General features: G+C 30.0%; 2 protein-coding genes and 1 pseudogene across 2 annotated transcripts; 2 read left to right on the forward strand and 1 right to left on the reverse strand.

Moving 5' to 3' along the window:
• Positions 1 to 7,633: 7,633 nt before the first annotated feature.
• LOC128194302 (isoflavone reductase-like) lies at positions 7,634 to 9,139 on the reverse strand (annotated as a pseudogene).
• Positions 9,140 to 14,224: 5,085 nt separating this feature from the next.
• Positions 14,225 to 15,890, forward strand: LOC128194303 (isoflavone reductase). The gene is made up of 5 exons (XM_052869540.1): positions 14,225 to 14,542; positions 14,626 to 14,760; positions 14,837 to 15,074; positions 15,190 to 15,393; positions 15,506 to 15,890. The coding sequence occupies exons 1-5, from the start codon at positions 14,327 to 14,329 to the stop codon at positions 15,667 to 15,669; spliced, it is 957 nt and encodes a 318-aa protein (XP_052725500.1). The 5' UTR covers positions 14,225 to 14,326; the 3' UTR covers positions 15,670 to 15,890.
• A 5,717-nt stretch (positions 15,891 to 21,607) lies between these two features.
• On the forward strand, positions 21,608 to 23,190 carry LOC108335124 (isoflavone reductase). The gene is made up of 5 exons (XM_017571064.2): positions 21,608 to 21,895; positions 21,978 to 22,112; positions 22,189 to 22,426; positions 22,538 to 22,741; positions 22,857 to 23,190. The coding sequence occupies exons 1-5, from the start codon at positions 21,680 to 21,682 to the stop codon at positions 23,018 to 23,020; spliced, it is 957 nt and encodes a 318-aa protein (XP_017426553.1). The 5' UTR covers positions 21,608 to 21,679; the 3' UTR covers positions 23,021 to 23,190.
• The last annotated feature ends 830 nt before the right edge of the window (positions 23,191 to 24,020 follow it).

Raw genomic sequence — 24,020 nt, forward strand, 5'->3', positions numbered from 1 at the left:
TTTAAAAAAAGACCAAATTTCCATTACTCATTTTTTTCCAAAGAAGACACCTTGAAAGACAATACTGTACTAAATTTAAAATTTGAAAACTTCGGTTATGAGCTCCCTATCATCAAATCACCAACTTCTTTGATGAAGAACTTACATCTTCAATCCTAACAATTACATAAATTAGTTTTATTTCATTTTCTTTAACTGTAACTTTTTTTTTCAATAAAACAAGGCCTGGTGTAAGGTCTCGAAAATTTAAACCACTGCCACCTGTCAAATCACGTCATTAATGCTCTAAAATCCTGTCCAGAATTTGTATTAAGAAACGCACCTAAATCCCCACGCTCTGATCATCATTAATTGCACCGTGCCACGTCAAAACGCACTCACACTCACTCTGCATGCATCTGCCAAGTGTCACGACTGGAACATTTGAAAATAGATAGTGGAGAACAAGTGGCATCAGGAGAATGGACGTTCGTCCTGCGTGGGAAGGGAAAATGATTTCTCTGAAAACACTTCCCCTCATTCCCTGCATTCACCTTCTCCCTCACGAAACTCTGGCTTTTCTTCTTCTCCTCCTTCTCTCTAAAACTCCTTCATCTTCTCTCTAAGATAACTCATCATCATATCCTCCGATCCCATTTCAGAAACCGTAGGACCATTCACGGCGTCGTGAGCTTTCACTGGAACCGAACGCTTTAGAGTTCTGTGACCGGTAAGTTTTCAAACTCTAAATACCCTTTTCTGAGTTGCATGCGAACCCTGGTACAACTGCATGTTAGAGTATAAGCTAAGTTCTTCTACGTTTCTTGTGGTTAGATTTAGTGAAACACTTGAGAAGCACGTTGAGGGTAGGAAACTGTATTTGGGCAAGTTAAAAAGCATTCGCTTAGGGCGTTCACTGCTGAACCAGGTAAGGGAAGCTTATTAAGTTTAATTCATGTGTATGTGTTGTGTCGTATGAATTGTATGAAATTATAAAGTATGAAATGTGTGTTTTTGGATTTTGATGTATGATCTGGATGATGTGATGATATATGAAAATTTGGAGATGTGCTATGATATGAGTAGTTAAATGTATGAAAGTTTATACTGAAAAATGAGTTACTGTAATTGAGACTGAAAATATGAAATACTATGAAAATGAACGTTCGTTATCGAACGGTCTTTGACCGTTCGGTATTTTGTACTTTACTTGAAAACAGAATTCTTTCATTTGGAAAGAATACTGTGTTAGGACGAACGCCCTCTTCTATTAGTCTTACGTTTGAGCGTTCGGCCAAACGGAGATACTCTGAGTATTAAGCGAGAAAGTGAGAAGCTTAGATAAATACCATCTTATATACTTAGTCATTCTTAAATACTTCCCTTCACTATGAATATCTTATACAATTTCCCTTTCTATTAATACTTTGCCTCAGCGATGGGTCTCGACCCAGAGCGTACGTCCTAAGTAGCGCTCGGTCTTATACCGAACGCTCGTCCTAAAAGTGTAAATGATAAGTAGCGCTTGGTTCTATACCGACCGTTCGTTCTTTCCGTAATTAACAAATAGCGTTCGTCCATAAAATTAAATAGCGTTCGTCCAAACAGTAAATTTATATCCGCTACCGCGCTCGGTCATTGACTGACGGTTAATACCTTTTATAAATTCGTATCTGTTTCAATATCTAAAAGTCTTATGATGTCTTTATTCATTTGAATTCAATCTAAAGTCCTTGAATTTAAATTATTTTAAGTATCAGTTGAATCACTCTAGAGTCAGTCCATATAATTGATTCAAGTGGTCACAACGTACGTCCTTGGAAGACGTTCGTTTTCCTTCTATCAGAAACGAGTGTCTCTCGGTATCATATTAACGTTCGTCCTCATTATGAAGGGGGTTGAACGCTCGTCTTTTTATGAAAGTGGAACTAAGAATGAAAATGTGATTTAAAGGGAATTATAAAATGTGCGAATCATGTATGAGATGAAACTATGATTATGGAATTTTAACGAGCGTTCCAAGGAGGGACGTCTCTATGATTTGAATATGAGAAGTTGTGTAGTATGACCATGGTAAATTTACTGATGGCAGTTCATCCTGATATTCCGTGAGTGCTCGTCCTCAATTAGAGGGGAGTAGGTCATGTGTGGGGATGGCAGGAGGTCCTAGTCCTACTGAGTACTTTGGACTGATAGGGCTAACCTCGGGTGGCAGCTGTTGAATGTGTACAGTTATCACATCACCCGGGTGCACGAACGCCTGTAGGTACATGGATTCATACAGTCCGGACGGTCTGTCTTACGAGAGTTTGAACTGATTATATGTGTTGTGATATCTTTATGAATGTTGAAATGTTATGCGTATGAATTACTTGTGAATTAAATTCAATAAGCTTACCCTTTGTTGTTTTCCTTGTGTTGTCGTTCGTTTATGAACGTTCGTCTTGTCTATGCAATGATCATCCGCGTGGATGTGAGCAGACGGAGAGGCGTTGCTTGAAGAAGCGCTGGAAGAAGAAAATTTGGAGGACGCCAATCTGGTTGAAGTAGAGGTTAAAGCCGAGCCCTAGAGCGCTCGTTAAATTGTAGTTTTTATCCTTGCTGTTAGCTTTTGGACGTTCGGTTAAAGTTTGTAAAACCGTTCGTCTTTAAATTTTGAAATACTGCTGTATGGTATTTTACCTCTGTTTCGTAGAACGTTCGGTTTTGGAATTTTTTTGTGTTTAAATTAAGACTGCATATTTTAACTGTTAATTATAATTAATTCTAATCTATGGTAATTACTATGTTAATTGTAATTAATTCTAATCTATGGTAATTACTATATTTTGGGATGTTACACCTGGCCTCAACGTAAATAATAATAAAAATAAATTTAGAGGTTAGAAGTTTGTGCAAGCTATTGTAACCTCCCATGATGTCAAATTTAGCGGGTTTATAATAGTAACAGAGTATAAATGCTTCTATTCCAAATGATATATTATATATATGAGCAGTTGACCACCCAAAAATAATACTTTTGCTGGTAATTTCTTCATGCGCCACTTTCTATTAAATAATCACCAGCCATGCATCTAAGTATTCATTAAAATTTAATATGCAGAATTAATTAACCCATCTATTCATTCATCTTCATCTTCTACTTTCTACCTTCCCCAGTTAAACAGTTCCCTTCTCCACATACCAATGGAATAACTACATATAAAGTCACTTTTCTTTTTATAATCATGCAGTCATTAAATTCCTTTACATACATTCTAATATTTATAATTTATTCTAACATTAAAAAAAATCATTAATTAAGCAATTCATAGTTGTCCCGTAACTCACAAACTACCTGTATCTCAAATACTTAATTAATTATATAATTATTATTTTTATATTCAAATAATTAGTTATTTTATTATTAGAAATAAAGAAAAAATATATATACAATTGAATTGTTGGCTGTTATGAATTACCAACTTTGCGGTTTGAAGATGATATAACTAAAGAAAATAATTTATTTGTTGACTATTTTAAACAAATATACCCCATTATCTAATAGAAGAATATCATGATGAATATTTGTTAAGTTGTAATTCATTTTAAAGATTATTTCTGATTAATTAACAGAGTAAAAAAACTTATACTAATACACATAGATTAAACTAAAAAATATAGAGCCAACAATTTTTTAAACCATCAAAGAACGACAGGTTAAAAGTTTTGCATTAGTCGTAACAATTTTTGGCAGTTTCCTTGTAACCATTAAAAACATAGTCAGCAGATGTTCCAAACAAAACTATTAAGTATATAAAAAGAGTTCCTTTTGACTAAGTAAATTATAAATGAAATTTTTAACAAATTTTCCAAATAAAATTTATCAGAGTTGTTTTAAAATTTATTCTAATTGAAAAGAGAAAGCTCTAACTTTATTAGCAATTTATTCTTACTTTTTCGAAAGGGAATAATTGAGGTTATTTTTTACCTCGACCAAATCAAAGTGAAGTTTGAACGAGAAAAAATAAAACCTCTCCTTATGTAAGCAACTCAATTATCATTACTAAAATAATGTCAAACAATAATAATATAATGAATAAATGAAGAGGACAATAAAAAAAACCGCATCCTCAATCCAATACATCACATATATTTTATTATAATATTTTCTTTCTCATCTAATATTTTCTAAACGGATTCTCTTGGATAGAGAGTCACACATGAGATAAAATAAAATAAGAGATAAACACGAGTTTATATACACATAAAATACCTCCATTAGTAAGAGGTCTTTTGGAGTGATACCAAAAATAAATCCGTGAAGGCTTAGCCTAAAACAGAACTCATAATTCAGGTCTGGTGTGTAAAAAAAATATGTACATGCACGTAAAATTCATGAATATTTGCGAATAAAAATATTTATTTGATAATAGACGACAAATATTTGAATATATATATATATAATTTACATAGATACTTGTAAGTATAAAAAAACTCATGAATATTCTTTTATAGATATCGAACCGATAATAGAATGAATATATTTTTTTATCAATAGAATATATATAGTACATTATTCATATCCAACGCATTTTCTATTACATTTCACACGTTCTTGTCACAATTGACGAAGAAAACTAATTTTGATGATTGGAGTTTGTTTATAAAACTCTCATCAGTTTCCAAAAAGTATGGGAAGTAGTTGAAAATGGCACCAAAATCCATCAGACATTGAAGATTAGACAATTGCTCAACTTGTTGTGTTGAGAGCATCACAAAGTGAAGGACAAACCAACCATATATACTTGTTGTATCGAGTTATCGATGAGTCCAATTTGGAGAAGATACTAAATGTTAAATTTTCAAAAGAAGCATGAGATATATTGGAGAAAATCTATAAAAGGGGACAATCATGTAAAGTAGACAAGACTTCTAACTCTAAAAAACGAGATTGAAAGCATGAGGATGAAAGAAGTTGAAAGAGTTACCAAGTCCGTCTCTCATTTTGAGACCATGATGAATCAACTTGGAAGGAATGATGAAACACTTCCCAATTGCTGAGTGGTGGAGAAAATTTTAAGGTCGTTAAGTGACAACTTTGAGAATATAGTATATGTCATTGAACAATCCAATGTTTGTCAATGCTCTCAATTAAAGAGCTTGTTGGGTCACTTGAGACTCATGAGCAGCTAAAAAAGAAGTGAAAGTTATTTGATAAACTACTCCAAATAAAGGGAGAAACTCAGAACATTCAAAGCATAAGTTGATACCAAGGAAGTATAAGCGGTCTTGGTGGTAGAAGTCGTGGAAAGGAAAAAGAGAAAGAAAAGTCCAACCAAAAAATTGGTGTCTGAAACAAGTTGGCCACAACGACAAAAAAGAACTCAGAAAATTTTAAGTTTAAGGAAAAAAAGGATTTTGTTGTGTAAACTTAAATATGAGTAGTGTGAAGTTGTTACATTAATTGTCTTAGAAAATTAATTGTAGAAGTTGTTAATGTTTCTAATAATGATTAAAACATATGTAATAATATAATTAATGAACATAGTTGAAGGTCATGTCAAATGATAAATAATTCTTGTATTGCTTAATATAAACTACAAGTCATATTACAGAATTTATTTCTCAGAAAGATTTTTCTTGTCAAGACAGAAGACCAACTTCTTAAGAACATCCAGGGTCAGTGTATATACTCTCTGTGACCATAATGAATCAAGTTACTTGATCAATATTTAAATTGTCCAGTGAATTCAATGCAATGCTTTTACACTTTTGTTGTGATCTTATTTTTCTGTGCAGAGTCTCTTTTCCCTTCCAATTTCATTTTAGCAATATGCCATGCAATGCTGGTTAGGGAAGTTACTTCGAACTATGAGCTTGACCCTTCTTTCGGCGTGGAAGCTTCGGAAATTTATCCCGAAGGTCAAATACAATACCGCCGACAACTATTTGAATGCGTTCGTCTGAAATCTATGGAAATGCGTAGTTGCCAATAAACTACTGCACCCGATTCAATAAAAGCAGCATTTGTGTTGTCTTTCTGTTGGTTAGTTACTTGTGCTTTGTGTTTTCTACAAAAGGAGCACTTTGCTGTATATTTCAACTTCGTAAAAGTTCTTCTAATAAAATAGCAATGATACACTTTTTTACATTTATTTATTTGATATAAAATTAAAGATAAAATAATTATAAAAATATTAAATTTTGTATTTTTTTTAAAAAGAGAAAAAAATATAAATAAAGGTAGTGTCAAATAAATGTAAATAAATGTAAAATGTGTAGGTATGTAAAAAATCATTTTTCAATAAAGTAACATTAATGTTCTGTCACTATTTCTTTTAGTAGATCTGGTTAAGATTCAATTGCAGGATATATTAGTTTTACATTAGAGGTATAATATATTAGTATGCAATTTATGAGATTTTTGAGTTCTAAAACTATAGTAACTGGTATTGTAGTATAATATCAAAGTTATTCATTCTGTTTATAAGCTTAAATATAAGTTGTGCAGGTGATAATTACTCGATTGTAGAAAGATTGTGTGGCGAGATGTTAAGATTTAACTATAGGACATAAGCTTCGCAATAATACACATACTTGTAAATGATGGCTACAACTAAGAAATATAAAAACTTATTTTTTTAAACAAACCATGCTTCACAAAAAGCATAAAAAGTGTATGGGTGTTTGAGTGAATTTTAATTCAGTTTCATTTGTAAATTCTACTCTGAATCAAAGTTATTTAATATGTTGCATTTGGCTTGATGAGTTTTATTTTACGACATTGTTTTTCTTAATTTGATAAAGAACAAAATAAATTTATCCCTGCAACATTTGCACACAAAAAGTAGAATAATAAAGAATCGCACATGATGTTTGTATGCCATCTCAATAATAAAGGATAAGAAAATTAAGTTGCAAGAAATTCCCAAGAATATTAAGACAATCTAAGCTATCAAAATAACTTATTAGAGTAAGATTCCTACAGTAACTATAAGTCAAATTTCGCCTTAAACCATATTTGATATTTTCCCCTACGTACTTTGGATAATGTCTGGCATGTTTGTACATTTTTATCATTAATTTACACTCTAACAGGAATAATTTAAATTAATATTATTTGAATATATTTATTACGTTTCCAAAAATTATAAAAGAAATTAAGTTATCAAATTTAATTTCCCTATATTTGTACGTTTATAATAAAGGTTAAAAGTTTAGTTGCTAGAAATATTATTGCCAATGATGGTGAGTAATAGTCCACATAAAAAATTGTAGGGAAGAGATAAGCTAATAGAATACTTATTAGGGGTAAGATTCGTCCAATTACAGAAACTTAATTCAACTTAAATCACATTTGATGCTTTTCCGTCATAGTTATATTTTGACATATTTCTTTCTAATGAAGTGTATATATTTTTGTACTATTTTTTATTTTTCCTTATCAATCTCGTAGAACCAAAGTGTTGTTTTATGGGCTTGAAATCCTTTTGAGAGCCACTCACCAAACGAAGCATAAAATAACACGCAATCATCCAAGAATGATGTAAAGTATTTGAAAACAGTAACTTTTGACTCCTGATTACAGTTTTGCTAATCTTTTGGCCAAAAGAAGATACATTAATGTAAATGGCTGAATAATTAGATAAACGAAGGAATTTGGAGAGAATAATAAAAAAGGGAAAACGACATCATTAGTCTTATTGGGCATTTTGCACAACATCATAAGATTGCATTTGTTCCTCAAATTTGAGAAATCAGAGAAACTGGTTCAAATATTCATCTACGGTGGTGTATTTAACGTTAGGATAAGCCTCAGAAGCCTCAACATCTTTGCTGGGATCAATCTCGTACACTGCCTTATCTGCTGTGAGTGATACAATGCCAACAGGTAATTGTTTGGAAAAGACAACTCTGCAGTCAACCGAAGGCAAAATAAATCAATACACTCACAAACCAGCACTTGAACTGATATATATATACTCATATCCTACCCTAAAAAGAATGAATTTGTTAAATTACTTACCTTGAATATCCTTCAGAACCTTTTCCTCTGGAACATAGATTTTCTCAAGCCTCTTCCCAATCTTTTTCTCCCACAAAGACACAATCTCATTTAAGGTCAAATAATTAGCAGGAAGTCTTATATGTACGGCTTTGTTCAATGTGTTAGGGTCGTTCACTGCTTCCACTGTGTAAGTCCCCACATCAGCCTCGGTCACATATGCACCTGAAACCATTAACAATATTATGTATATATGTACTCCTTCAACCAATTCACTTTGTCTACGTTGTTCTATAACTGTTTTGTTTATAACTAAAATTGAAGTTTACACTATTACTACCTTTCACGTTTCCATCTCCTTGAATGAATATCTTGTCCCGAGGAGGAACAGTGATATCAATCTGTGCCAGGTTACGTAAGAAGTAACCGGTAAAAGCATGACAGCATAGGTAAGTGTAAGGGACTCCCTCGGCTTCGATTACTCTCCGGATTTTTGCTTTTTCCTCAAAAACTTCTCTCACTGGTTCAACTGCATCGTGACGATCCACATCCAGTCCAAATTCAGATGGGAAGAATCTCTGTTGAGGAATGAAATTAGTATGGAAAATGTGGTTATTTAGAACAGATTTATTTTGATGAGCAAGAGAGGCATACCTTGACGTTTCCAGCTTCTTTGATTGCTGCAATGATCTTGACCTGATCTTCTATGAGTAGTCTCCCAAAGGAGCAGATGACGACGTCAACCTGTTTGATGGCGTTGACGAGACTCTGATGATCGTTCATGTCTCCCTGGAGAGAGAAAGGAGTGGTATGATTAATGGTGTGAAAAGAGAAAAATGGTAAGAAAGAAATGAAGAGAGGAAGGAAGGTACTTGAATTAGAAAAACTCCAGAATTTTGGAAGTTCTGAAGGAGTTCATCCCTGGTTTCAGGATTTGCAGCTGTGACGAGCCTTGGTTTGTTAACATTGGCTGGAGTGTCCCTAACCAACACATACGTTGGATTCCCCGCCTTCACACTTGCCCACACAATGTGCCTTCCGATGGCCCCTGTCGGTCCCAATACGAGGATTCTGTCTTTTCCGGCCATGAGAAGAGATGACACTGAAAACAAACACTTAGTAGTGTGAGGTTTTCTTGTTTTGGTAGGTAACTGATTGAAGCAGGAATGGGTTTGTGGTGCATAGACAGCAACATTTGGGTTGGTATTTATAGGGCAACCCAGTTTGTGGCTTAATATCTCTAAAAGATTAACTCTCTTGATAAAGAAATATGTATTTTCTTACAGAAGGGAGGCTGCGCCTTGAATTCAGAGGTTGAAAACCAACGAATATTTTAGTTTGGTATATCATGTTCATAAAATGTCTTGTAAACATATATCTATCATGTTGATCTCCATGTTTGACGCCACAAAATGAAGAAATATATATTTTCTCACCAGCGGCCGTCGGCATCACATGACTCCATCAATTCTCAAGTCCATAAACAACCAATTATTTGACTTTCTTTTTGTTATTTATCCAGCACAGAAACATGTTTGCAAACAAACAAGAGAGGAATTATTCACCGTAGATAACCTCTCCCAAAGTACCAAAACAAAAAATGTTTAAAATTCATTAGAGCTCATATTCACTTCAATATATATACTCTAGTCTTGAACAAAATTATGCCAGCGAGAAACTAAATGTAAAATAATTATAATCTGATTACAGAAGGTTCCCAAATACTCGATTAAAGAAGTGACTCAATCGAAATATGAGGTTGTAACATATTTTTATGGTTTATGTAGAAAGAAGGCAAACAGTGAATTTTGTGCAGCATGGCTTCATTCAAATAAGCTAACAGAGTAAGATACCACCGCACATTTTTACATTCATTTAAAATGGTCATAAAAGTATAAACTTTTATATTTTTTCAAAAAACAAGAAAGTAAAAAGTAAGTAAGGATTGTGTCAAATAAATGTAAAAAATTTAAGTGTGTCAGATAATATTTTTCAAGCTAATTATCAGGTTGTAACATGTGTATGGAAAATAATTTTTTTGACACACTTAAAAAAAATTTACATTCATTTGACACTATTTTTATTTACCTTTTACTCTCTTTTTTCTGAAAAAAATACAAAATTTTACATTTTTAAAACTGTTTTACCTTTATATTCTGTGTCAAATGAATGTAAAAGTGTGTCATGATATATTATATTGTTTATTTAAAAAGTCAGTGGATGAAGGTATCAGGAACCTTGCGTAGCTGTCAATAAATCAAGTAATGATACAATGGCATACTTTTATATTCATTTGACATAGGCTATAAGAGTAAAATAGTTAAAAAAGTGTAAACTTTTGTATTGTTTCAAGAAAGAAGAGAATAAAAAGTAAGTAAGGGTAGTGTCAAATGAATGTAAAATATTTAGGTATGTCAAATAATCTTTGCTCCAATAAATTATAAATTATGTGGCCTGAGGCATGACGTGTGTATGTAAACTTTAATTTGAGTGTCGCTCAATTGAAATAAAGAATATGTCTTTATGTAAAAAATAAATAAATAAATTTGGATGAAAATGAGGAGTATGCTTGTTGATCTATATATGTATGTACTTGTGATATTAATCGTTGTTATTTTTTTAAGTAATTTAATGGAATTAAATTTCTTCATTACAATATGTGTATAATTCCTCCCATTTACAATAAACTATATATTTTTACGAGAACTATCTTAAAAAATTATATTGATTATGGTTTATTATTAGACGATTGTGTAACAAATATAACCTTATAGTATACTAATTGACCTTATGGTTACTCTAGTGGAAAAAGTTTTGATATACACATAATTAATTTTAATTTCACTCGCGATCATATGTCTGGAAAAACTTACTTATTTAATGTTTAATGATTGTTCTATCTAATAAAATATGTATGAATTCTTTAAATTAATTTAGACTAACGTTTTATATCTTCCTTTTTTGGTAAAGGAAAAAAGATATTTTGTTTCTTCCTGTAACCACTTTACATAATTTAAGTCGTTACTTTGATAAAAAAAAAATTAAAATAATCCGTTTTAGTTATTAATTAATATATAGTGAATAAATCTGAAATGGACAGCAAAATTATTATCCTAGAAATATGGCTGAAAAGGTTCAGCCGAAATTATCCAAGCTGCGTATATATCACTGTACTAACCCCGGCGGTAATCAGATAATATTATTTTAATCTAAAGTTCTAAAATGGCGATCAAACGTATTCCATCGTTGAATGTCTATGCTGGACTTTTCATACTTATAATAAATTGTTTGTAGAGTGGTGTAGATTCTTCTTCTTTGGTCTTATAACAGAATTTATTAAATTTAAAAACACAGTAAGTCAATAGGGAATCCTTTTAAAAACTATATAATCTAAATGTTATTAATTCCGAATATTAAGAATTTTAGTTTCTATCTTCATTTTCTCAATCAAGGTACACCTAATAATACAAAAATTATGAGATTTGATTTGTGTCCCATCAATTGAGTTTATAGCAAAAATAAATTTAAATCACGTAATAAAATATTATCGAACCCAACATTCATATTGTACAATATCTAAAGTAGGAATGGCAAATAAATAATTTTATATAAGTATTTCATTTAACGAAATTTTTTCATATCAATTAAGTATATTACTATCAATATGAATAATACATAATTTTTATATGAATTGGATATGAGAACGATGATGACTATGTATCTATTTCATTGTCATCATATTTGTTTTCATACTCATTTTTGTTTTTATCCTGATTCAACTTTAAATTAATAAAAATATTCGAACTGGTCTTTAGTTTTATAACAATTCTTTTTGTTCTTTATCCACAAAGTTCATTAAGATTTTTAAAATATTTTTTCTCTTAATATATTTTTAATACACATTTCTTCTTTTGTGTAGAGTTAAATTAATTAATGTATTATCAATTTTATTTAATCAAATAGTTTTTATTTCATTATTTTTACTCTTTTTTTAAATATTTTTATTTATTATTTAGAATAAACTACATATGATTATTGGTCTATAACAATAGATGAAAATTTATTGTGAAATTGATAATTTAGTGGCTTTGGTAATACGATTCCAAAAATAAACTGTGTTTAGTGATATTTGCTTTTAGTTTTTTTTTTTTCATTTGCATTTTTAGGTAAAACTTATGCTGTTGTCAAGTTAGAATTTTTAGATGGAATAAAAATGAAAAAAAATTGAAAAATTGAAAAATTTACAAGTGAAAAGACTTATAAATTTTATATATTAAAGTTTTGGTTTGAAGATCTCATTTTCCTTTATATTTATTTATGACCTATTGATAAACATTTATTTTATGTTTTCGTTTTCCAATTGTTTCACAAATAATATTAGAGTCAATGTGTGCCGTATTAATTAGCTTCAAAACAAGTATGGTTAAGGATTATTATTAGAGTCCTATTTGTATAAAAACGGACAAGTTGGACAACATAAAATTAATTCATAAACTTTATTGAGTGCTTTTAATAAGAATTTTATACTTCTAAAAACAAGAATATAGAAGTATCATTCCAGAAATTTATATCAATACAATCAACTTGAGATTGGAAATACGACGATTGCAAGTTTGACCATATCGTTTTTATTCCATCAAAATATGCAATTTGTGTCTCATTTGCACATTTTTTTATACATTATATCAAGTACTAATTAAATAAATTTCTTAAAAAAAATAAAAATCATAACAAAGGAAATGTAGTATTATCAAGAATTTAATATTAAAAGGACACATTTTATTTATTTAATTTCTTTAATGTCAAATTTTAAGGAAAAAATTATAATTATATAAGGATTAAAATAAAGTATGAAAAAAATTGCATGAATCTCAAACAATTATATAAAAATAAAATATTGCATATATTTAAAATTGAATTTTTTTTTGACAATTTAAGTGAACTTTGTTGACGTTGAAAGAGTTCAATGTTGATAAAGAGAATGAAATTTTTTGTATATATTGAAACAAGAATTCTTGAAATGAAATATAAAAATAAAGATAAGTTTTTTTTTTATGTTAGATAGTAAATTAAGAGTTTAATAATTAAATACTCAAAATTAATAATTTAATATTTTTACAATAAATAAATAATAAATAAAAATATTAAAAAGAAATAAAACGATCAAATTTAAATTGTAAAACCGATTTCATTCAATAAAACTGTCATATTATATTTTCTGAAATGAAATATATCATTTGAATGAAATCTCAGATAATGAAAAAATATAGTTGATGTTATCATTGGAAAAAAAATACTTTGAATATTTGAGTAAATTTCATGCATATTACTTAATTATAATTTATATACAAATGTTAAAATAATTTTTCAGAATTCATATTTCAAATCATTTCACTTAAATATTTAAATTAATTTTATTTAATATATTTTTAACTTTAATAAAATAATATCTATTTTAAATTTATTATATATTAAGTTAAAACATGTAAATGTATTTTACATATTAAATTTATAAATAAACTAATAAAGAAAAACACATTTTCTTTAAGTTGTTTTAAATATTAAAATTTTAAAATTATCAGTGTCGTTTTATATTTACATTCTTAATAATATAAATTATTTTAAATAGAAATAAAATAAAAGATAATAGTAGTTCTTTGTAATTAAGTATTAATACAACATCTAATTATTCTTTGGGGACAATGATACTTTCACAATATTTTTTTGATAACATTTTAACACTGTCTACGTGTCATTCTGTGATTAGTTCAAAATTAGTCCATAATCAATAATAATAATCATAAACATCAATATAGACCAATCACGGAATGATACGTAGACAGTGTTAAAATGTTGTCAAAAAAATATTGTCAAAGTATCATTATCCTTGTTTGGGTTACTGTAATGACATATGGATGAACTGATGTGTGATCATTTTAGCTTTAGGAAAATCTTGAGTCTAAGTTATATATATATATATATATATATATATATATATATATATATATATATATATATATATATATATATATATATATATATATATATAATTGTATTAAAAATTGAACAAAAACATAATATTCATATCGGTGCACAATTGAATGCTTGACCAAAAGAAAATGTCTTTAAATTGGTACGGCGCCGCCAGCTGCTGAACATATTTGTTGTTTATTTGGTGCAAAGACTTTGACAGCACATGAAGCCAAAGTTTGCATGCAGAACAAAGCTGTGGTGCCTTATAAATACCAATGAAAGTGTTGCTGTCTATGCATCACAAAACCATTCCTGCTTTAGTGACTTACCTACAAAACAAGAAAGCCAACCACTGCTAAGTGTTTGTTTTCAGTGTTATCTCTTCTCATGGCCGGAAAAGACAGAATCCTAGTATTGGGACCTACGGGAGCCATCGGAAGGCACATTGTGTGGGCAAGTGTGAAGGCAGGGAATCCAACGTATGTGTTGGTCAGGGACACTCCAGCCAATGTTAACAAACCAAGGCTCGTCACAGCTGCAAATCCTGAAACCAGGGATGAACTCCTTCAGAACTTCCAAAATTCTGGAGTTTTTCTAATCCAAGTACCTGCCTTCCTCTCTTCATTTCTTTCTTACCATTTTTCTCTTTTCACACCATTAATCATACCACTCCTTTCTCTCTCCAGGGAGACATGAACGATCATCAGAGTCTCGTCAACGCCATCAAACAGGTTGACGTCGTCATCTGCTCCTTTGGGAGACTACTCATAGAAGATCAGGTCAAGATCATTGCAGCAATCAAAGAAGCTGGAAACGTCAAGGTATGCCTCTCTTGCTCATCAAAATAAATCTGTTCTAAATAACCACATTTTCCATACTAATTTCATTCCTCAACAGAGATTCTTCCCATCTGAATTTGGACTGGATGTGGATCGTCACGATGCAGTTGAACCAGTGAGAGAAGTTTTTGAGGAAAAAGCAAAAATCCGGAGAGTAATCGAAGCGGAGGGAGTCCCTTACACTTACCTATGCTGTCATGCTTTTACCGGTTACTTCTTACGTAACCTGGCACAGATTGATATCACTGTTCCTCCTCGGGACAAGATATTCATTCAAGGAGATGGAAACGTGAAAGGTAGTAATAGTGTAAACTTCAATTTTAGTTATAAACAAAACAGTTATAGAACAACGTAGACAAAGTGAATTGGTTGAAGGAGTACATATATACATAATATTGTTAATGGTTTCAGGTGCATATGTGACCGAGGCTGATGTGGGGACTTACACAGTGGAAGCAGTGAACGACCCTAACACATTGAACAAAGCCGTACATATAAGACTTCCTGCTAATTATTTGACCTTAAATGAGATTGTGTCTTTGTGGGAGAAAAAGATTGGGAAGAGGCTTGAGAAAATCTATGTTCCAGAGGAAAAGGTTCTGAAGGATATTCAAGGTAAGTAATTTAACAAATTCATTCTTTTTAGGGTAGGATATGAGTATATATATATCAGTTCAAGTGCTGGTTTGTGAGTGTATTGATTTATTTTGCCTTCGGTTGACTGCAGAGTTGTCTTTTCCAAACAATTACCTGTTGGCATTGTATCACTCACAGCAGATAAGGGGAGATGCAGTGTACGAGATTGATCCCAGCAAAGATGTTGAGGCTTCTGAGGCTTATCCTAACGTTAAATACACCACCGTAGATGAATATTTGAACCAGTTTCTCTGATTTCTCAAATTTGAGGAACAAATGCAATCTTATGATGCCTATGCAAAATGCTGATGTCTTCCTCTTTTTATTTTTGCAAAGTTTCTTTCGATTGTCTAAGACTTCAATAATCATTCATATATTATTGTTTTAATCTTCATTTAACCCAAAAGAATTGTAGTACTGTAATGTGTTCTGCAGTCAAAAGTACTGTTTCCAAACTTTTACATCATTCTTGATACGTGTCTTGATTATTTTGTGTTTCGTAAGGACCCTGAAAAAAAGCTCCAAGTACACTGCACTTGCAATGGAAATTCATGAAAGAGGCACACTAAACAGATAAAATAAGGAAAAAAAAATAAGGAATATTTGATAACCGAAAGATGAAGATAAAACGTAGTAATAATGTGTAGAAATTAATTTCAGCATAAAAATATCAGTTATTCAAAAAAAGACGCCGGGTGAAACTTGAGCATGTGGTTGACGGTGGAACAGTGTATAAGCACTTCCAGTTTTTTATGTTTTTAAAAGAAAATAGATTTACCGTAGCAACCTTTATGAAAGAACAATTATCCCATTTTGGGAGATTAAAGGTAAAATTGTTTGAGGGTAAAATTGTTGATTAATTGGATCTTCTCGCGAATATTCTGACGACGCTTGTGATAGGAAAAAGTATGAATATTTACTTCTTTTTTGTAATGATTATTTAAACTTATAATAAGTATTGTGTCAAATTAATATAAATATTTGTTTAGATGTGTTTCTCACACACTTGTATTAAGACACAGAAACTCCATTTTTAAGAATACTTTTTAATTTTTAAAAAAGTTAATTTTTATATTTATAAAAAAGAAATTAAAGAGTAAAATAATAAAATTAAAGTAAATATAAAAATTTGCTGAGTAAAATAATAGTACCCTTCATCAAATTGAAATGGTCAGGTAATAAATAATTTTGTTACAATAATTATCAGTTAATAACAACCTCTAGATTTAATAACTTAATAATGGATCACGATAGCTTTTGTATATGTCCTGTTGTTCTATATCCAAGAGGACACACACTAGATGCTAATCTATTGAAGAATAACTACTCAATAATATAACTTCACTTTCAATTCAAACTCACTCACGAAATATTACTGAAAACTTATTTATTTTTACATGTATGACTTTATAACTTATTCTTAAACATAAAACACCTCTCATTAAATGTGTTCATATAAGTATGTGAAAAGATTCATCACCCAATTAAACATATTTGTCTAAATCAATTATCATCGGGTGAACATTGATTTTGATATCACTTCTCAAGCAATCCAAGAAAAACAAACATTATGATATACACCAATAAATCACATAAAATAACATAACTGCTTTGGTTATGATGTCGAGTTACTCCAAACACCTACACCATACCTACACCATTTCTCTTGGAAACCGTTCTTCTTGCTCCTGTCTTTACTCCTCCATCCGGATGTGTACTTGCCAAAGGTTATACAATGTTTAAGTCAGTGAACTGTTCATACGAGGTTCAGTATAAGTATTAAATACACAGTAAATGTGATCACCTACCTCTTACCTTTGACCTATATTTATAGTTTTCAGCGTGAGTTTGAGATTAGTGAAACCTTAATCACGACCCAATCTCAGCCCAATTGTTTACCTTAATCATTGTAGGAAAATCCTACCTTTTTCCTTAGAATGGACCTTCTGCTCCTGCCAGTCTGGTTTCGCTTGCTAATTCTGCCACGTTCGATAACTATTTAGTTGCGTCCTACTCTTCAGGACCATCCGGATGACTTGATTATGTGATGATTGTATTTCGTTCAGGCCATACGGTACAATAACATTACCTTTAAAAGAAACTTAAAGTAATAATTTTCTAGTCTTTTTCATTTATATATTATTAAACTTTTTTATTTTTATACAATGTGAGACAACAACAAAAATTAGAAAATGTTTACCTACTATATATAGGAAAAAAGAAAAAGTAAAACAAATCTTTAAAACGAAAGTCTACTGTACTAAGTCTTTAGATAATCAATTTCGATCATGTTTAACTTGTTTTAACATATATGAAATAAATGCATGTTATCCAGATTCTACATGTCATCTATGATATAATTAATCTTCCGTGCGCTAGCGTTAATATATAGAGATCGCAACGAAAGAGGGTACGGGACGAATTTTACTGTTCTATTTTCATCTTTGAAATCAAAACTATATATCCTCATCTTTATTTTTTTCATTTTCATACTCAATCTTAATGAAATATAATTTTTGTGTCATCTTTATCTCACAGAATAATAAATATATCTGTACTCATGTTTATATATATATTTTTACTTTTTTAATATTAACTAATTCATATTTATAAAAGAAAAACTATTATCAAATATTTAATATTAACATGTATTATCATTTATTTAATGTCAAATATTTTTATAAAATAAGTAATATAAATTTTAAATCAAGGTATCAACAAATTCATGAAAAACAATTATATAAAATATTACATAATTCCACGTCAAAAAGTTCATGACAACCAAAATATTTATTAATTTTATAAACATTAATGAAATAAAGTTGATAAAATTAAAAAATATTTTTTTAAAATTATAAAAATAAATAAATATATTTAAGTTTTAAAATATTTTAAATGTGTTTTTTAATTCCTTTATCTAAATTTTAATGATTATTTAGATATTAATAAAAATTATAATTTGGGATGACAAAAATACTTACCTATAGATATTTATCATCCGTAGGTAGTGAATAACATATATCTACAAAAATTATATTCGCAGGTATATATTACTCGAAAAAATTAAAATTTAATTTATATTTGATTAAGTTAAATTTAATTAAAATTAAAATCAATTTATATCTTATTAGATTAAGTTTAATTAAAATTAAAATTTAATTTATATTATATTTTATATTTTCTTTTGTAATTTTATTTATATTTTATTTTAAAAATTTATAGAATATATTTTTTAAATATTTACGAATATTCACGAGTTTTAAAATATTCATGAGTATTTTTTAAACTAATAACAAATGAAATTTTTTTGTTATAAGTCGAGTAATAGATAAACACTAATTGTGTTCGATCTAACCCGTTGTAATCTTATTTATAATACACCTCTTGAATCAAATTGTTCAGAAAAATAAGATTAAACTATAGATCATTCCTCTTTTAAACTTCAATTTATAACTTCAATTTATATTTAATAATGACATATGATTCATGATAATGGTTGTTGAATTATTATATTATAATAAATAAAACATCCATACATTTGCAATGATAAAATTACTTAAAAAAATAAGTTAAAAAATAAAAATAATTATATAAAAGTTCATCAAAAAAATATCTAATCACAATAAACAACAAAACAAATAAACATATTAAAAAGATGTAAAATTGTCAAAGAAGAAAACAAATGTATAAATAAAGATATTATTAATAAAATGGGAAGTGTAACTTAGAGATCGAAGAAAATTTTCCAAATATCAAACTAATAAAATCGTAGAGAGATAATGAAAATTGTTGTAACAAAACAAAATTTATTCAAATTAAAAAATTAAAAATTAAAAAGAAGATATAAGTTTTTATATTTAAATGAAAGTTTATACAATTGCCCACATGAACTTAAAAAATATTAATTCCTCTTTTTCATGTGATAAAAATATTAAAAAATATATTACCACCTTTCAACCAATTTATTAAAAAAATAAAAAAGTCAAGTAAAGAAATTCAACGATGAAAATATGTTTGATCGCCATTTTAGAACTTTAGATTATAATAATATTTTCCGATTGCCGCCGGGTTTAGTATAGTGATATGTAGCTTGGATTACTTCGGCTGAACCTTTTCAGCCATATTTCTAGGATATAACTTTTTTGACATGTCTCTTGTGTATGTGATTATAAAGCTTTTGTTTCATAAATTTATCGTATCATTCAAAGCTGATTTTGTACTAATTCTACATTGAGTAAATGTATTATTTCAGGTGAAAAGTATTTAAAAACCAGATATTAATTAAAAACTAAAATATATAACGTTAAATTGTTTTTATCATTTTAATAAATTCCTGCAGTCAAGACTCATTTGTTTAAATTATGTAAGGCGGTTGCATAAAAAAAAATTTGAGCCAATAATAATATAATTAAAGTTCAAATACTTTGTGACACAAGCCAGAGTTTATTAATGAATCCTATTGTTAGACATAAATATTTGGTCGCTCCTATTTTCATTGGCTGACTTTGTCTATATAGTAGTGTTTTGGACAAAATTGACCGTTTTTCTTCTTTCTACATAGACAATCAAAATTATGTTACACCTCATATTTCCATTGACTGACTTCTTTAATTGAATATTAGGGAACTTTTTTGTAGTAAAAATTGATAAATTTTTGGTAAGTATATCAAATCGTTACAAGTAATACTGTGAATAAGTAAAAATATCGTTTTCTGGACTTATGCAACACATGATAAATTTTCCTTTTATAACTCAATTAGACATCAAAATATACAAAACAATCTTTTTGGTATTTTATTAAACATCATGAATCATATGAAGATAAAACTATGTAAATATATAATTATTTCATTCAAACATTCACATCAGGCATACTAGTCCTAATCCGTTAACTACTAGTTTTAAATTAATATATCAAACTGTTAACCCCTTAGTCAATTTAACATACAATTTGCATTAAGTCCGATGCTAAGAATGACCAAGTTATTGAGTTTATCCCTAGATCTCAAATCACTTAGGTGCTTTATGTATGTCCATGTTCAAAGTTACTTTCCAGTAATCAGAAACATTCAAATAACATTATATTTTCATACAATGATACTAAATTCAAGAAAGAGCATATGAACGAACAACCATATATTGAACAGGAAAATTACATCAAGATGAGTTCATTACATCCAATTCCAACGAAATAACTACTCATAGACATCTATAACGTACACATTTGAAGCAATCCCTTGCAACAATGGTGTCTTGATGCCTTGAAGTAGTCTCTGGAAGTTACTGAGATGTTTTCGTTTCTTTTCTTTGTCAGAAACTTGTTTAAAAGTCAATTGAAAAAAATAACTAATTCGCTAAACACACAACTCTTTAGCGCGAACGGCAACATATCTTTAATTGTCCTTCCTTTATTCGCTTAGAGAGTTGTGCTGGTGCGCTGAGCGAATAAAACTCTATTTAATTGAGCAATTTAATGCTGGCTTAGCGAGAAACATACGATAGCACTCCACTTTGATGTATAAATTCTTAGGACAATTTACTACACACTTTCTTACTTCTAATTACAACTTTTTAATAAAAAAAATACGTTATTTCGTGAATAAATATAAATTTTGAATTAATTAATAAGTAAGAAAACACGCAATTTTCATGCTTATAAAAAATATAACTATTTTAAATTTGTTTTAGTTTGTCGCTTGCATAATGTTCTTCCAGACTATTAAGTGAAAATATGCTCTAATGAGTTTTAAACATTGTTTGTTTGGTACGTTGGGAGAGGTTTTTACAGTGGATAGTTTCTCTCTTGTTTGTTAGCAATCATGTTTCTGTGCTGGATAAAAATAACCAAACGAAAGTCAAATTACTGGTTGTTTATGGACTTGAGAATTGATGGAGTCATGTGATGCCGACGGCCGCTGGTGAGGAAATACAAATTTCTTTCTTTTTGGGGCGTCAAACATGGAGATCAACATTATAGATATATGTTTACAAGACATTTTACGAACATGAAATACCAAAGTAAAATATTCGTTGGTTTTCAACGTCTGAATTCATGGCGCAGCCTCCCCTTCTGTGAGAAAATACATATTTCTTTATCAAGAGAGTCAATCTTTTAGAGATATTAAGCCAACTGGGTTGCCCTATAAATACCAACCCAAGTGTTCCTGTCTTTGCACCACAAAGTCATTCCTGCTTTAATCAGTTACCTACCGAAACAAGAAAACCACACACTGCTAAGTGTTTGTTTTCAGTGTCATCTGCCCTAATGGCCGGAAAAGACAGAATCCTGGTATTGGGACCGACGGGAGCCATTGGAAGACACATTGTGTGGGCAAGTGTGAAGGCAGGGAATCCAACCTATGTGTTGGTTAGGGACACTCCAGCCAATGTTAACAAACCAAGGCTCGTCACAGCTGCAAATCCTGAAACCAGGGATGAACTCCTTCAGAACTTCCAAAATTCTGGAGTTTTTCTAATTCAAGTACCTTCCTTCCTCTCTTCATTTCTTTCTTACCATTTTCTCTTTTCACACCATTAATCATACCATTCCTTTCTCTCTCCAGGGAGACATGAATGATCATCACAGTCTCGTCAACGCCATCAAACAGGTTGACGTCGTCATTTGCTCTTTTGGGAGACTACTCATAGAAGATCAGGTCAAGATCATTGCAGCAATCAAAGAAGCTGGAAACGTCAAGGTATGCCTCTCTTGCTCATCAAAATAAATCTGTTCTAAATAACCACATTTTCCATACTAATTTCATTCCTCAACAGAGATTCTTCCCATCTGAATTTGGACTGGATGTGGATCGTCACGATGCAGTTGAACCAGTGAGAGAAGTTTTTGAGGAAAAAGCAAAAATCCGGAGAGTAATCGAAGCCGAGGGAGTCCCTTACACTTACCTATGCTGTCATGCTTTTACCGGTTACTTCTTACGTAACCTGGCACAGATTGATATCACTGTTCCTCCTCGGGACAAGATATTCATTCAAGGAGATGGAAACGTGAAAGGTAGTAATAGTGTAAACTTCAATTTTAGTTATAATCAAAACAGTTATATAACAACGTAGACAAAGTGAATTGCTTCAAGGAGTACGTATATAATATTGTTACTGGTTTCAGGTGCATATGTGACCGAGGCTGATGTGGGAACTTACACAGTGGAAGCAGTGAATGACCCTAACACATTGAACAAAGCCGTGCATATAAGACTTCCTGCCAATTATTTGACCTTAAATGAGATTGTGTCTTTGTGGGAGAAAAAGATTGGAAAGAGTCTTGAGAAAATCTATGTTCCAGAGGAAAAGGTTCTGAAGGATATTCAAGGTAAGTAATTTAACAAATTCATTTTCTGTAGGGTAGGATATGAGTATATCCTTTGATATGCTGGTTTGTGAGATAAAGCATGTAATTGTTTTATTTTTCTTTTGGTTGAGTGCAGAGTTGTCTTTCCCAAATAATTACCTGTTAGCATTATATCACTCACAGCAGATAAGGGGAGATGCAGTGTATGAGATTGATCCCACCAGAGACGTCGAGGCTTCTGAGGCCTATCCTCATGTCAAGTACACCACCGTAGATGAATATTTGAACCAGTTTCTCTGATTTCTCAAATTTGAGGAACAAATGCAATCTTATGATGCCTATGCAAAATGCTGATGTCTTCCTTTTTTATTTTTGCAAAGTTTCTTTCGATTGTCTAAGACTTCAATAATCATTCATATATATCATTGTTTTAATCTTCTTTTAACCCAAAAGAATTGTAGTACTGTAATGTGTAATCTGCAGTCAAAAGTAATGTTTCCAAAGTTTTACATAATTCTTGAGTACGTTTGATTATTTTCTGATTGGTAGTAAGGACCCTAAAAAAAGAATTGAAGCACACTAAACTGCACTTGTGATGGAGATTCATGAAAGAGGCACACTAAACAGATAAAATAAGGAAAAGAAAACAAAGGATATTTGATATGCGAAAGATAAAGATGTGCAGAAGAGTAGAAATGAATTTCAGCATAAAATATTAGTTATTAAAAAGAAGACGCAGGCTCATGTGGAACTTAGCATGTGGTTGACGGTGAAGCACTGTATTAAACCGGTTATAAGCACTTCGAGTTTCTTATGTTTGTAAAAGAAAATAGGTTTACCATAACACCCTTAAAGAAAAAACAATTGTGAGATTATCCCATCGTGGGAGATTAAAGCTAAAATTGTTTGAGGATGTGGAATATTAATCTTATTAATTTTTTTGTTATTAAGATATAAATTTATTTGTATCATTTATTCTATTTTAATATTACTATTTTATAAATTTATTTTAATTATTATTATTATTATCTTCTTGTTATTAAGATATAAACTAATTCATATTATTATTATTATTATTATTTATTATTACTTTCCATTAATAATAGTTTAATTTTTGTATTATAGGTGAGGGGAGACTTTCTCCCTCACCTTTTCTCTACCTCTTCCTCTTCTTCTAGAATAAGCAATCCAGAACTTACTTTCACATCCAGAGCACAATGACCGATACAAAAATAATAATAATATGAAAAATGTTTTTTAATAATTTTTTTACAAACAGTTTATACAGTAGTTTGTGATT

Source organism: Vigna angularis, chromosome 10 (genome assembly GCF_016808095.1).
Source record: "Vigna angularis cultivar LongXiaoDou No.4 chromosome 10, ASM1680809v1, whole genome shotgun sequence".
Taxonomy (NCBI): Eukaryota; Viridiplantae; Streptophyta; class Magnoliopsida; order Fabales; family Fabaceae; genus Vigna; species Vigna angularis.

Coding starts and splice junctions, on each gene's coding strand:
- LOC128194303 (XM_052869540.1), top strand. CDS start 14,327: ATGGCCGGAAAAGACAGAATCCTAGTATTGGGACCTACGGGAGCCATC. Junction 14,761..14,836: donor AAGAAGCTGGAAACGTCAAG/GTATGCCTCTCT, acceptor ATTCCTCAACAG/AGATTCTTCCCATCTGAATT. Junction 15,075..15,189: donor AGGAGATGGAAACGTGAAAG/GTAGTAATAGTG, acceptor TAATGGTTTCAG/GTGCATATGTGACCGAGGCT.
- LOC108335124 (XM_017571064.2), top strand. CDS start 21,680: ATGGCCGGAAAAGACAGAATCCTGGTATTGGGACCGACGGGAGCCATT. Junction 21,896..21,977: donor CTGGAGTTTTTCTAATTCAA/GTACCTTCCTTC, acceptor TTCTCTCTCCAG/GGAGACATGAATGATCATCA. Junction 22,113..22,188: donor AAGAAGCTGGAAACGTCAAG/GTATGCCTCTCT, acceptor ATTCCTCAACAG/AGATTCTTCCCATCTGAATT.